At 34.6% G+C, this 14,838-nt stretch overlaps 1 protein-coding gene across 1 annotated transcript; it reads right to left on the bottom strand.

Moving 5' to 3' along the window:
- Nucleotides 1–2,758: 2,758 nt before the first annotated feature.
- Nucleotides 2,759–3,824, bottom strand: LOC125650883 (rho-related GTP-binding protein RhoQ-like). Its single transcript, XM_048879451.1, has 2 exons — nt 3,588–3,824; nt 2,759–3,479 (listed from the first exon to the last, which is right to left on the bottom strand). Exons 1-2 carry the CDS (start codon nt 3,783–3,785, stop codon nt 3,120–3,122), a joined length of 558 nt encoding a protein of 185 aa, XP_048735408.1. The 5' UTR covers nt 3,786–3,824; the 3' UTR covers nt 2,759–3,119.
- Between the last annotated feature and the right edge of the window lie 11,014 nt (nt 3,825–14,838).

The raw sequence follows: 14,838 nt of genomic DNA, 5'->3' as shown, positions 1-14,838 counted from the left end.
CATAAGATTCTGTTTCTAATTGATGGGATCATTGAACTCAGTTGTAATCTCTTAAATAGAGCAACATTACTAACTACTAAACTCCTGTACTTCTTCAATATTTGAGATAATTGACATCATACAAGAAATTTATTTTCGCGATGTCACAGTAAAGTGTTGTAACTTGTGGAATAAAAACAATTAACTTTTTTAAGAAGAAGGTAAGTTTTCACCATTGCTCAGCCTGGAAACTAAGATATCACCAAACTGACGAATTTGTGACAATTCAAATGAAACTTTTCTAAGTTTTTTCACTTGGGTTGGTTGTTTGATTTAATTCCTATCGAGAATTGTTCACTCATATTGAAACTTCACCAGCTTTATGTGAAATGCCACACATTTAGACCTATGCTTAGCGCTCAAGGCCGAAACAGTGAGTGCTCTTTCACGTGTTGTACCATAGTTTGGCATGTTTTCTTTTGTTAAAAGTGTGGGTTATATGTACATAACCAACAATATTGTATGGGGTAACTACTACTCATTACCTGCCGCAACACTGGGCCTCCGTTTTTAAGGTCATATCCGAAAGACCTGTGATTCTCACTTCTGAATGCCGAGCGTTTGGCAAAGGAGCAATCGCTACCTATGTTAACGTCTGGGGTTTGATGCGGTCATGGCATGAGTGGAAGTTGAACTCACAATCTTCCGGTTACAACGCTCTATCACTGAGCTACTTAGAAAGAATTGTCCACTTCTTATTATTTTATAAATTGTCGTTTCACCGTTGTTTTCTAAATGTCTTAAAACAAGTATGAACAACGAAAGCCACATTCGTCCCTGACCCTTTCACATGTTCTTAACGACTGAAGTGTAATATTTTTTAGTGATAGAATACACCATAAAGAGAATTCAAACGTTCATATGGACTCTTTTTATATTGAGATGGAAAATATACAGATACTATCCTAATTTCAATTAGAATTTTAGAAAAATCCACATCTGACGCCTAATTTTGAAAATAAACATGTCTCCTTTTGTGTGCCTATCTCCTTTTTTGCTATATTTAGTGGGTTTTGTTGGCATTATTTGCACATGCTTTATTAGTAGGACAACTTTGTCATGTGACTATTGTCAACCCGTTTTAAACTCTACATGTAAATAGTCAATTTGTAGTTATTAATCAATTTTCTAATTTAAGCCCAGCCAATTAATTGTTATGCAAGATTATGTAATATGCAATTTTAGTTTCTAGTCATTTGTTACCTTTGATAAATGACAATTTCACACAATGGTGCTCTTTCTTATCTTTTCATTTGTAATGTACAGTAAAAACAAGCTGAGAATTACCAGAATTGTTTTTCTTGCATTCATTGGGCAAAATTGTGGATATCAATTATGATCATCTTAGATGAAATAATTAAAGATTGTATTATTGCAGAATTTTTGTTTTCATGTGTGCATATTAGCTGTATAGGTGCTCATGAAGTGATAGCATATCTAAATTTACGTACGCTATTAAAATCAACATTTCAATTATGTCACGCCAAGCCTGATAATTTCAATTGGTGTGTACTATATTGTACTCAGAGCCCAAGTAAGAATCGTGTTATCAAGAAATTATGCAATTTCTTCCGAAAAAGATTTTCATGTCATGGTGCAATGAACAATATATCAGGAAAGGTGTAACATTAGCTATCAAATGATAATTGCCTTTATATTTTCATATCCCACTAGAAAATAACATATAACCTATATGAAGGTATGATTTCACCAATGCATTGTCTTTTGTGCAAGATTAATGATATTGAAATCTTAATAGATTCGAATAATGTTACCATATTTATTAGTATTAGGTACATGTATACACTAGTGGGTTTTTGAACTAAAATGATTTATTTACAATGATGCTTTTGCATCTAATAGTTGAGTTTTAATCCAGAAATGCACATAATTCATTCAACTAATCATAATACTCGTATATATTTCATTGTAGGCATCTTTAAGAATTGTGACGTGAAAATTTCTGATACGAAGGATTGAACATTATTGACATTCGTTAGCTCCCGTGCTTTATGCTACTCTGAAGAATAAGTACATAATTATAAGTATACTTAAGAAATAAATTTTGTTTTTGGAAAAATATGATGTTGTGGTTGGTTGGTTGAATATTGTTTAACGTCCCGATCGAGAATTTTTCACTCATATAGAAACGTCACCATTGCCGATGAAGGGCTGCAAAAATTTAGGCCTATGCTCGGCGCTCACGGCATTTGAGCAGGGAGGGATCTTTAACGTGTCACATCTGCTGTGACAAGGGGCCTCGGTTTTTACGGTCTCATCCGAAGAACTGCCCCATTTAGTCGCCTCTTAAGACAAGCAAAGGGTTCTGAGGACCTATTCTAACCCGGATCCATGAAGTTATGAACTGCGACACTTCACGCCGACATACTTCATGAACTCATGATGCAGCATGTTAGCGCTTCATAAACAATATGCCGGTATGAATCGTTGCATTCCATATGTATTTTCAAAACTGAAACTTATGTTTTATATTTGTATTTTACTTTCATTTCTGTCGGAATCATTGCCGTTCAAATAAAGATACTATATTTTTCTAGATTCAAACGCGCATTGTTCACAACTGCAACGCATTCATGAGGAAATTACTATCATTACAATTCATAAAGACATCAAAGGCAAAAACATTGGAAATGTAAACATTTACTAGTGTCCATATATATCCGTGCTAAAAAAGCTAAGACAAATCAAGACAAGAAAATATATTCTTCCCATTTATTTATGAGAAAAAGTTTATATTTCAACATTCGAATTTCTGTAAATTCATATCAAGCAATCAGTCTGATTTTGTGCTTTCGTTGGAGTCTCTGCAACATCCAATCTGATGCTGATAAATGAAAGGCGTTCACTGGCACTTGTCGAGTTAGCAATGTTTTTTCGAAAGCCACCAAAACGTGCATTTCTTTTAACAGAATTGCTCCTTTGTAACAGTAATTGAATACAAGGAATTGGCCGTTAATGTCTTTCTCGTATTGCAGGAGACATCGGCATTTGAACTCAAACAGTTATTCTCAGAAGTGACGCAAGGATCACTTTGTCAGAATATGAAGAGGATCTAATGATCATCTGTCAAGAATTCTCTTGATAATGTTTAATTTCCTCTTGTCATTTCTTACTTTAGCCTGTACAGCTTTTAGAAACGTTTCTTGAATCCCAGAGTTCTCTTTCGCTGAACACTCTACGTAGTAATCCACTCCAAGTCTTTTTGCTAACCTTTGCCCTTTTTCGGTTGTGATATGTCCATTATGTAAAGATTTTCTCACATCCGTCTGGGTCCCAACAAGAACAATTGGAACGTCCCTTCTAAGAGCTCTAACTTTTGGGACCCAGAAGTCTTCTACACTGTCCATGGAATTTTTGTCCGCTAAGCTGAAGCAGACGATGTAGACGTCCGGGATTTCTACAGAAGATAAATCTTCGTGCTGCAAAGAGGAAATGTATATTGTAATGCAAAGTCTGCTTTTCAAAGTTTTACGAAGTTTAATTTAACTATGACTACAAACTACAAGTATGGTCTGTTCGTTCCTTACCTCTCCAGCGATATCAGTTATACTGAGGTCATAGTGGTCACCATTGATCAATATATTGGTATTGTAGTCGTCCTTAAGAGTGGCGATATATTCCTCATGAAACTGACCATCCGCGATTTTCTGCACCAGGCAGGACTTTCCAACAAAACCGTCCCCGATTACTGTACACTGCACAGATTTCAGCATTGCAACAACCATATTGAATGGAAATGGAACAAATTTGCTTGTGTCGGAAGGAATGATAAAGGTATGAGACGGCAGTCTTATTTATATTAACTTCTACTGTGACGTAGAGCTCTTAACATTTCCTGGTCTATGGACCATGAAGTGTATTTAACTGACATGTAAAACGTTTTAACTCAATTTCAGTCATTTGATACCTCTACAAAAGGCCATCGATGGATTAAAAGAGCAATCAGGTTCTTTTGCAAACCGCATACTAAGCTTTTATAAAACAAAACGCAATATTATTGTATCAAGTTTTGATATCATTGAATCAGTGGAATAATACGTGGTGAAATTATTAAAAGGTCTTTATTATTCCTTTACAATCTACAAAGGATAAAAAATGTGTCAAGTACGTTCAAATTTTTACCGACCACATACATCAATAATATTTACTACCTCGATACATACCCCACGTACTCTATCGGTGGAGGCTGTGCACTGCGTGTGATGCCGAGAAAATGTGAGGAATTTCCTTTACAAATAATCTAACCACATTTTTACCTCGTAGAGGAAATAAAAAAAAACATGCATTTGAATTTTGTATCGGGTTAAAGTGTATTTCTGCAATTTGCAATACATTTACATTTTAGTTTGTTCGGTTTACACCCCTTCGAGGATTTTCCACACTAATATTGAGATGTTACCAGCTGTAAGTGAAGTATCACAGATTTAGACATATATATGCTTATGGCTCAGGGCCGTAGCAGTGAGGGTTCTTTAACGTGCCAATGCCTGCTTTGACACGGGACTCTCGTTTTTATGATCATATCCGAAAGACCCGTGATTCTCTCTAAAGGCAAAGGAGTAATCACTACTTATGTTTGTGAACGTCTTACTTTTGAGACATAAGCGGGACTCGAACTCATGACCTTCCGGTTACGAAGCGAAACGTTCTACCACTGAGCTATCGCGACTTGTCTGTTTCTTTTGAACATATTTTATTGCATGATACATATGCAAAACAATTGGTTCTTAGTTTTTAGGACTTCCAAATTATTGTCCTCTTCTCTTTCAAAATGCAAAATTTATCACAAATGCTACAAACATAATTATTTCTAACATGATAATACTACAATAATACTGTACAAGATAAAATAACGCTAAACATAGTATCCCTGAGCTGAATACAACAATATTCCGTGCCAAGACAGAGAGACGGACATTCAAATCCACAACGTGCAGTATATCTTCTTAAGGATGATATAAATACGCTCAGAAAATGCTATATTGTCTCTCGCTATTTGTGTTAACATATTCAGGCGGTGGCTTCTACATTTTTGTATGAAACTTAACAGAACTTAACCTAAGTAAAGCGAATTGTGACATCTCCTAATCGTGTGAAAACTGTTTAAATGATTATGCAAATTTGGCCATGAATTTCCCCACTATTTTCTATTTTCCCGGTACAAATAAATGTTGTATTAATTAAATCTAGGGACAAGGTATCTTGCTGCACATTACACAACTAGAAATATCACTAAATATCAATCACATGCTAATATATAATTCTCATTTTGACCAAACATTAGTTTAAATCATATGATATATTTGATATTCTCTAGTTTACACATCAAGGAGCCAAAGCTGTCTTACTTTCTTTTCTTTTCTTTTTTCTTTTTTTGGATACAGCGGGTGAATGCAAAAAAAAAAAAAAAAACAACAACAACAACCGCCACGAATGATGGAAGTTGTCATTTATTAAGTACTGGTAGATTCCTAACTATACGAATTTATTATCACGTAATTTAGAGAGAAGCACCGCCTGTGAAATAAAATTATTCGCATTTATTTTTATAAGTTGAAATGCATGTAAACACTCTTTATTAACAGTCCTCTCGCGAATTCATATTCACGCGATCTGACGTCTACCAATCATTTTGCGATTAAAGGTACAATGTACACGTGTACAAGAAGGAATTTTCTGTTAATGATGAAAATTATATAGGGGGTCAGTATTCGCGCGCGCGTGTTTGTGTGCTAAAATGGAACATAAATAATTTCACGTGTACGTTACAGCCTCGCCACCAGTTCGTTTAACCCCTGGGTGGGCGAGTCTCAGTATTGCACATCATCGTGTATTCTTAGATTTTGTTCCCGTTTGTATTTTGATCTTTCGCTGGAGGTCTCTGAGGGTATTCTTGACACGATTTTTCTTTGAGCCGGGTACACAGTTTGGGGTCACTGTGTGTTCGTATTTGTACTTTTTAAACATTTATGAACTCTATCGTTTCATCGATCTTGACACAAAATACTTCAAAGGCTATTTATAGGAGAAAGGCCTCTTTATTTCATTTGTACCAAAACATTGACTGAGACGCATTGCACTAGGTTTCGTTTTGAAATGATACAAACAACTTTTTAAAGGTCATATGAAAAGAAACTTTCTGTTTCCATACCATATATTTAATGTTTGGTTCCGAAAGCAAATATGATTCCTGATGAATATTTAAGAAGTTTTGTTGTCTCGTCAATCTGTGTTGAGGCTTTATATGATAATTAAATAAATAATGGGCTAAAAATACTCATCTTCAAGGATGACTGTTTTTTTTTAGCCAAAACGTATATTTTTCCTGCCCGAATTTTCTGATTATCTGATTTTTTTTATTCTTCTAAACGTAAAACAACAAAGACTAAAACTTGACTCATATTTCATCTTCTGATACTTTAATTTTTCATTTCTATATTAATTATTCATGAAGGTTGCGAACCCTGTGACAACAACATTAACCATTAACAAAAATGATACTCTGATGGCAAACAAAATATTTAAATCACAGCATCAGCTTTACAGTACAGGTAATATCTTACTAATTCATGATAATCGTACTCATGTAATTCAATAATTTTTCTAAAAATATTCAGAAAACGTCAGTGGGATATACCGCCACAAAATATGTTGTTCGCGGAGGAAGTATCACGTGTCCATCTGTCATTGTTTCCCCCTTGCAGTATGACAATCTGAGGTGTCCTAGTACGAAATTTGCATGCTTTCAATATTCTATAGTTTATAGAACTTCCCTGTGTGTTTTTTTAGTGCTTGGCATATTTTTTTTTTTTAATTCTGACACATAACAAACTTCCTGACGCTCAGGTTTGTTCACGGGCAAAAAGATTTCTTTAATATCAAATGCAAGTTGTTTATAACGCTATGTATATAAATGGAATGTTATACACATGATATACATACATTATTACACATGTAGAAATTGAATAGAATTGTTGATATCTTCACATAGGTTCATTCCTTGTCGTGGCTTGTTTTAAGAAAACAGAAAAAGTAAAATATGTGTTCCAAATTAACACTGTTTGGCTTGTAAAGTACTAAGTATGACATTACAAAATTGTAAAATGTAAAATCAACAAGCAGAAAGTTCCTGAGTATCATCGGGACTCTCAACCTGATAGTCAACAGCCTGGTCTGTGGCTGATGATCTTGATGGGATATTTGAAAGAGTTATCCCTCTTTATTTGACAGTCACCAACGTTTGTAACTCTCAATATATTAAAGGTCATTGTTCGTTTTGCTCTCTCATTCAAATACTACAAAAACATAAACAAAGTTCACAACAATGTGTAGTATCATCCATTTCTAAACTTTTGTTATTTGAATTATTGTTTTCTACTTGACAAACTGTTTGTTGAAAAATGTACAATAGACAGATCAAGTTGAACTTGAAGGGCTGGTTCGAGTACTATGAAATTGATAGTACTTAATTAAAATCTTGATCTGCATACAACCTGGTCTAAATGTCAGATTGTAGCCAGATTTAGTGTTAGTCTCTTTCCAATCATACACAGGTGGCAAATTCAAGGAAAGAAAATCTTAATGATGAGAAATCAAAACAAATCTTATATTTTTAAGAAATGGATTTCATTCTTGAAAGTATATGAAGACATGAACTTCGACGTTTTACGCCGGCACATCTCATGACGTATGTTAGAACGTCATCAAACACTTAACCGTGTGAAGCGTTGCATTCCAAATCCTCAAAAATGAAGTTTATTTTTCATATCTAGGTTCTATTTTAATTTCTCTCGGAATTCCCAGCCGTTGAAATAGACGTACTATATTTATCAAGATTCATTCGCGTATTAATGTCAATTGCATCGCATTTATGAGGAAATGGCTAACGTTAACATCATCATTGGTAAAGATATCAAAGGCAAAAACATTGGAAATATAACTACATAATGTTGACTTTCAGGTAGTGCATTCAGCAATCATATATATATTATAGATCATAATGTGTGTTTATTATGTACATGATCCGGGTTAGAATAGGTCCTCGGTACCCCTTGCTTATCGTAAGAGGAGACTAAATGGGTCGGTCCTTCGGATGATACCCGGTACTGCAAAAACCGAGGTCCCATGTCACAGCAGGTGTGGCACGATAAAGATCCCTTCCTGCTCAAAGGCCATAAGCGCCGAGCATAGACCTAAATTTTGCAGCCCTTCACCGGTAATAGTGACGTCTCCATATGAGTGAAATATTCTCGGGAGGGACGTTAAACAATATGCAATCAATCAGTCATATACTGATTTGCTCGCCGATAGTTAGTTTGCTTTCAGAAATATCGTACACTAACAATTTAAAACCTTTGTGTCGGATTGCTCTTTAGAAGTTTTCAGTAAACGTTTAAGTATATATATCGATAATTCATGAAAAGGGCATTCAAACAATAAAAATTCTTGCCGTGTCATGTTTCTAAGCATATTGACTACATTTCATTCGAGGAAGAAGTCTTCAGTAATTGGGATCAACATCCGCCAGAAAACTTAGTCCAATAAATTTCTCAAACAGAGAAGCCAGCCAGTGTACAGCCAGGCCATGCAGGTCTATGGATCCATGTGGAGTTCGAAGTTTTCTCATTGTGTGATGGATGATGTAGTCAAAGCTCATTGAACCAGTTTCATGTATTACTGGGTTTGTGTTTCTTGCGGTTTAATTTCGATGTCAATGGAGCAATAACCGACGACATCCACATACATGTATGGAGGTGTTTAACCTGGAATGTTTTATAGTGCCATAATCTTAAGAAAAACAAGCTGGGCACTTTTTTAATGAAACACACGCTATGGATTATGCTTGCTCGTTCTACAGATTATCTACCCTTTCTAAAGTATCACATGACCGTATTCAATTTATTTTTACGATACAATTCTCCCTTGGGAGACATTAAAATTGATTATTGGTATTTACAATATTCCTTTCTAATTTCGATAACATGTTTGATGAAACAAACCGGTCGGGGTAGCTTAGTGGTAGAAGGTTCGTTTCGTAACAGGGAGGTCATCAGTTCGAGCCCTCCTCGTGCCAGGGCCACGCCAAACATCACGTCGCATTTAAACACATGATCGGGCGATTAGATTCTTATTATTGCTCGGTCGTAAAACGAAGTCCGCCGACACGAATATCTGGCGACATGCTGCAGAAACAAAAAACAAAAAAAACTTTTAGCACCAGAGTTGAGTTTTGGTGACATAAGATTTTACAACTACAAGTCGGCCGATTGTGCCCGATCATCACGATGATCCACTGTCGGACTATAATAGATAGGTAGAAGAACAATTAAAATATATTTTGAATTTTTGATCGAAGTATTGTAAAGGCAATAAACTTATAGGTACCAAATGTTACTCGTTTGTGGATTGTCGGGCGATGGTCGCTCCTTCGCCAAATGCTTTCATGGGTTTTTCGGATATTTCCTTAAAAACGGAGGTCCCTTGTCGCGGCAGGCGTTGTCACGTTAAAGGACCCACATTGCTACAACCACAGTCCATTCATTTGTAAAGGTATCAAAGGCAAGAACTGTAATACAATATCAACAATACCCGATCCTTTTTTAAAATCGAAGATTTATGAAATAATCCTAATGGTATGACCTACTAAATTGTTTATGGTTCTGATGTCGAAAACAGATCTGTTTTGGTACCATCAACGGAAATGACCTTGATGATTACTTCCTTGTGTTGCATGCTGTAGTTGTGCTTTACTCTGTATCGTGTGGATTATTCGCCATGTTGTGTTGTATTCTCTGTCTTTTATTCAGTGTAACTGCGTAGTGCTCTCTCTCTGTACCAGCTACACTGTGTCTCTATAAATCACGTGATTACATATAAAGTTCCAATAATATTATGTATATACATTGCTTATAGTGCTGCAGCTACATTGCTATTTGAGAGTTAAACAAATAGAGCAGTTAAAATCCTGTTAAATATGAGGTGTTAAATGGAAATTTGATCTTGAGTGATTACATTGGCATTAGTACAGTTTCACTATTCCAAAATGCGGGTATCTGTTCTTATGGAGCAACGTCCTACTTCACGCCATTCCCGTGTTAGAAAGTCACTTTATCATCAAAGGTGTAGATTTATATCATTATGGTGGGCATTGGTTATCAAGTGTTTAGCATTTATCACACCGACAATTTACTCTGCTGGATGGAGTTTATTGAATATTAGACCTCATTAGATACGAAATACTTTGTAAACATATACAAAATAACCTATTTCTCAAAACCATTCCTAAACTTCTACGTTGAAAAGATTTTTTTTTAAAAATCTAAACCTCTCTTATAACTCCTTTTTATAATCGCGTTAGCTAGTATTTGCAATATAGATATACTTGTATCAAGTTAACTTCTGAAGGTATTGAAAACAATCAGTCCAATTCTATTAATCCACCTAAATATCTTTACACGATACATACAAAAGTTTATACATCTGAAAAATCAGTGCAGATAGTGCAATGTCCTTCGTCAGGTCACCTCGTATGTAAAGAAACAGTTCTGTCATCCAAGGTGCTGAGTTTATATTTCTAAATATCACTTCTAAATACCATTAAGTTAAGGTTAATGTCTTTACATGGTATCAACTTCATCATCTGCTTCAACGCTCCCGCACAGCTTGCATTCATCATTATCAATCTGAATTTTTATAAAGTTAGCAAAAGGTTGTTTAGAAATTAATGCAATTTCACAGCAAGACAGGTTTAAAATATGACAGGTCATTGCAACATTAACACTAGATGAATATTACTCAGCAGACATAATTTTATTGTCATCTGTTCACGTGACAGATATATGAGCTAAAAATATTCCTTACATATATAGAGTTAATTAGTCCCATAAATTTCCATGCGGAAAGAGATCTTACTTCTAATTGATGAAGATTGTTAAAAATGGATGAAGAAATGTTTCATCATTAATATCCCATGATATCGTCAGTTAAAGCTTATTATGCAACTATTCGGTGTTTAGAGTTGTCTCTCTTTGCATTAATGTCCTATATATACGCTACTGAATAACATTTTATACCAGTCGATTATTCTCCCTTTTCTTCGTACAAGGTTTTCTATTATTCTAAATGAACAATACCATGCTACCCCCCCCCCCCCCCCCCATTTATAGGTCTTTTTTGACGGTACAAAAATGTTCTGCAATCGCTTCCTATTGATCCTACAAAAACAGAATCCCTTCCCATTCATTCATTCATACCAAAATGACGTGTAATACAGAAAGACAGTCAGTCTTTTTGAAAATTAGTTCGAGGTGAACACTTATTGTCTGTCGTATTAAAACCAAAGATGTGTTCATTGACTTCTGACTTATCTTGCGAGTGATAAATCAATGGCTTGTATTTAACCAGCTGCCTGTCTCATCAAGTTTCTTTTTAAAATCAAATTTCAGTATATTCATTGCGTGATTATGCATACTAAGGGCATGATTTGATGATTGAAATTACAGGAGACATTTAGGCCTATAGTAGGTATGAAATGAAATAAATAGCAACATAGAATATCCAGGGTCCGTGTTTTCCCAACTCTTAATTTTGTATTCCTTATAGGAGTTCTGAGATTGATCACTGTTCGTTATCTTCACCTTTTCATGATTCCTTTCTTTGATTTTAGATAAAAATAAATTCAATCGAAATGATTGGCGCCATAGGAAAATGATTTTCTAGGCTACTCAAAAGAACTTATGTTTGTTTACGCTGACATCCGGGAAGGTATCTTGCAATGTATTCGATCCATTATGAAAATATCGACCGTTAATTCTGTAATTCTCTCATAGAAAAAAGACAAAGTACAGAAAATGGAAGATAAATGATTGACGTTGTCAATGACCGAATTTCCTTACCATGTTTGCTTTTATGCACTTTCGTTTTCAACTATCCTTGTGGTGACACAAGTTGTAAAATAATAGCACCCGATCTGCGACTGGGTGCAACAACCTCCATCCAAATCGACCATGATTTAGATGGGACCTAACAGGGGACACTCCGAACTGTAATTGGGTGTAATGACCTCAAAATTGGCCGTGCGGATTTAAAGGGTTTCCTATCTTCAGTTGACTGGTTAAAATGGTCATTCTGACACGTCATAAATATTACCAATGTTAGTGAAACTTTATCCTTTGAACTCCTAAAATGATGGCTTACTGTTAACTTATATAGGATATTCGGCAACGTACTGTGGGTTTTTTGGAGATTTATTCATCTAGATGATAAATGCTGTAGTATCTAACAGTAACTGCTGAAAGTTAGTTTAAAAGAGCAGGTTCATAATTGATATGTTGGTTTTCGAGTGAAAACAAAACGTTCTAAAAATGATATGTGTTACACATGTAAGACTTTGAATGATAATATTAATTTTCCTTTCGTCATTAAATCATACATAATTGAAATTTAGAGATATTGGAGTTTACAAATGCAAACACATATAACGGTAGAAAACTACAAGATAATGAAGAAAGTTTTTAAACACTTGAATTTTGTTTTACTTTAATTTGATTGAGGATCTAACTTATCCAAACTCTATTGTTGATATGCAACAAAAATGGAAAGCAAGGTTATAGTCATTGTATACGTATCATTTTAATACAGAGACAAATAATGATATTGTACGAAGACATAACTGCAGTTAGCCAACAAGTGTGAAGTAGAAACATGATCCACCACTGATACTTTGGGTATTAGGACGGGTTCGCTAAATCCTATACACGGGGATCTGTGTCGATGGAGTCAATCGCTACCTGGAACCTTTATAGCTACAGAGAAGAATATCACCACCAAAGGTGTTAGATATTCGAGGGTTTACCAAGTGTTGTAAACATTATTACTATTTAATATCGTTTTTTAAAGAGGCAAAATTATTTTGAAAGATTCTAAGTTGGTCGTCGTAATTTTAAAAATTAAAAAAATCTACATATATTATGATATTAATTCTTTGAACAATAACATATACATATATAACACTGAATTTTTGATACAGTATTGCCTACGTATAAATGGGAATTGTCTCTATTCTTAAAATGTTGGTAAGTTGTACAATGTTCTACGTGGTATGTATCAATTTGCTCTCAAAGAAAGGAGTTTGCCACCTACAGTTTTTTTTAAACATTGCGCTCAGCCATTACTACATCCTGTGTCAATGTACACTAGTTTTGGCAAGATTCTCTTTATTGAGTGCTTTGGTTCTTCCACTTCACATATATATGTCTTTATCTAATAGTTGAATTACAATTTTCACAGCGGAATAGACTTATAAAATCGTTCATCGTCCAGTAATCATTATGTCTGTTTAGCAGGATATGTCACTGAATTTTTTAATTTGTTGCACCTTCTGAATGTTGAACTATGATTAAGTTTTAAATAAAACATTGTGAATTTTTACTTTTAATCTCTGTAATATATTGAACCTTTTTGTGGTATCGCTTTTATTAATACACTAATAAACTAAATTCAGAAATTCTAACTGTAAAAGTATATAAATATGAAAAGGGTGAAGATATCAAATATGGAGATCGATCTCATATATCCTATAAAGAAAAGCGTTTAGTAGAGTATCTTTCTTTCAAATCATCATTTCATCTCTGTAAATGTAATGTATAACACAAAAGTGATAATAAGGCTTTAGTGTTGTTTGACAAGAATCAATTGAAATCATCGTAAGTAACATATTGAGAACATAACTTGTGACTGAAGTTGTGAATTCGTGAGTCTACGGTTCAGTGTGGTTGGAAAAAAGGTAAAGATAACAAACAGTGATCGCCGAGAGTAACCGGGCACACGTTCTCTGCTTACAAATGTTTAAAATACAGGAAAATCACATCATTGTACCGTAATTTCTCGTTCTGTCATGGAAATTCTCAGTAAATATGGTCGGTTGATACCTTTAAAAAGATTTTAATGTATGCATCCTCATACAACATACTAAAACAAAAGTGCAAGATGTCTATCACACCTTTCTTGGAAAACAGAATACCCCCTAAAGTAGTATATTCAAAGTTTGTGGGACCTACTTAGTTCTTGACCTCTTGGTTGTGTTCTAATATTATCAAAAAATGTTACTAGGATTTCCATTCACTTATTAGGCCTAACTTAAATTGCGAATAATAAATCAAAAACAGGTGAATTTTTTAAATGACTTATCAAATTCTTTAAATAATCTCGATATATATTATCTTTATAAATCGGAGTCCGGTATATCTATCCATCGTGACCATGTTTCATGTGGACATGATTTTATAAGGAATAGAAATTTTAAAGCAGAAAAATGAAATAGATTAAAATCACAAAATACAACGACATAAAACTGTTGATTGCTTTATTTATAAACAAATAATATAAACATGAAAAGTCCCGTGGGGATCCAGGTTATAATAGGCCATCAGTACCCCTTGCTTGTCGTAAAAGGCGATTAAATGGGGCGGTCCTTCGGATGAGACCGCAAAAACCGAGGCCCCGTGTCACAGCAGACGTGACACAATAAAGATCCCTCCCTGCTCAAAGACCGTAAGCGCCGAGCATAGGTCTAAATTTTGCAATGGTGACGTCTCCATATGTTAAATAACATACAATCAATAAGCATAAAAAATTACGAAACTATCTGATTGATGATTGGCACTGTAGAGAAGTCGGATTCTCACCCTCTCGGTAAATGTTTAATCATTGCATTCTGTGTACAGATAAGGTTGTAATATATTTGACCCAAATGCAGATTAACAGTCAATTCTTGAGAGA

Source organism: Ostrea edulis, chromosome 5 (genome assembly GCF_947568905.1).
Source record: "Ostrea edulis chromosome 5, xbOstEdul1.1, whole genome shotgun sequence".
NCBI lineage: Eukaryota > Metazoa > Mollusca > Bivalvia > Ostreida > Ostreidae > Ostrea > Ostrea edulis.
Note: the sequence above shows the minus strand (reverse complement) of the source record. Positions and strands in the feature narration are given on the sequence as shown.

What these genes read in the sequence shown, in the direction of transcription:
- LOC125650883 (XM_048879451.1), bottom strand. Translation starts at nt 3,785, where the DNA reads ATGGTTGTTGCAATGCTGAAATCTGTGCAGTGTACAGTAATCGGGGAC. An exon ending in TAACTGATATCGCTGGAGAG is followed by an intron (nt 3,480 to 3,587) that starts GTAAGGAACGAA and finishes TCCTCTTTGCAG; the next exon opens with CACGAAGATTTATCTTCTGT.